At 33.2% G+C, this 879-nt stretch overlaps 1 protein-coding gene across 1 annotated transcript in view; it reads left to right on the top strand.

Moving 5' to 3' along the window:
- LOC119589490 (acyl-coenzyme A thioesterase 9, mitochondrial-like) overlaps positions 1 to 879 on the top strand; it is a gene marked incomplete in the record, with an annotated part of 17,787 nt that overhangs the window by 9,412 nt on the left and 7,496 nt on the right. Inside the window, 1 exon segment of the mRNA XM_037938092.1 lies at positions 97 to 233. Within this exon segment, the coding sequence (XP_037794020.1) occupies positions 97 to 233 (137 nt within the window).

Below are 879 nucleotides of genomic sequence, written 5' to 3'. Positions count from 1 at the left end.
AAGTAAAAAGTTAAATTTCCCTATTGTTTGGCAGATATGAAATGCTCTTCTGCGAGATACCTTTTTTACAGAAATGCATAGAAAATATACTTTCAGAAAAGAGCCTCGTTCATGAAGTCTTCATGTCCATGGCCAACCCAGAGCAGCTTTCTTTCGCCTCCAAGAACGTTCCAGAGAATTCAGTCTGGATGGAGAATCACAAATTGAAGAACCTTATTATCTGTCACCCTGAGGTAGGATTTTATCGTTTTCATTGACTGGATGACTCCACAAGTGAAGCGCAATATGGCATACCACATTTGTAGGTAGAAATATACATAGATGTAGTTGATGTGTATGTGAATTTTTTTATAGTTTTCATTAAATACTGTTCAATAGTTTTTGTCAAATACTATTAGTATATCTTACATATAGAAGCAGAAAACTGATGACAGTTATGTATGAGAGCATTTCATTATTTTCTTTGTCAGTTGTATATACAGTAGATGCAGAATACTCAATGATTGTGTATGGAAACCAGATCCTGTTTTCTTTATCAGCTACTATTGGTATGCCATGCATATACATTAGAGGCAAAGTAATCACAGTTATAAAGTACAGGTACTTTTCAATGTTTATTTTCTTATCAGTGAGTTTCAGCATTGATATAGTACTTTGAAACAGTATCCAGTATGATGGTGATCACAGCATACAGATGAGATAAGTTTGATAAGAAACTGTACAATATATGTTCATGTACGTTGGCTTAAGCTTATGTGTACTGTGAGTAATGATCTGAAGTTCATGGCATTTATAATGGCAAAGTTTTTGTGTTTAGGAAAGGTTATTTTGATATTTAATTTTTTTGCAATAAAGCCCTTTTTTAATTTTGATGGCAGC

The sequence above is a fragment of the Penaeus monodon genome, chromosome 25, assembly GCF_015228065.2.
Source record: "Penaeus monodon isolate SGIC_2016 chromosome 25, NSTDA_Pmon_1, whole genome shotgun sequence".
Lineage (NCBI taxonomy): Eukaryota > Metazoa > Arthropoda > Malacostraca > Decapoda > Penaeidae > Penaeus > Penaeus monodon.
This window is presented reverse-complemented; position numbering and strand designations above follow the sequence as displayed.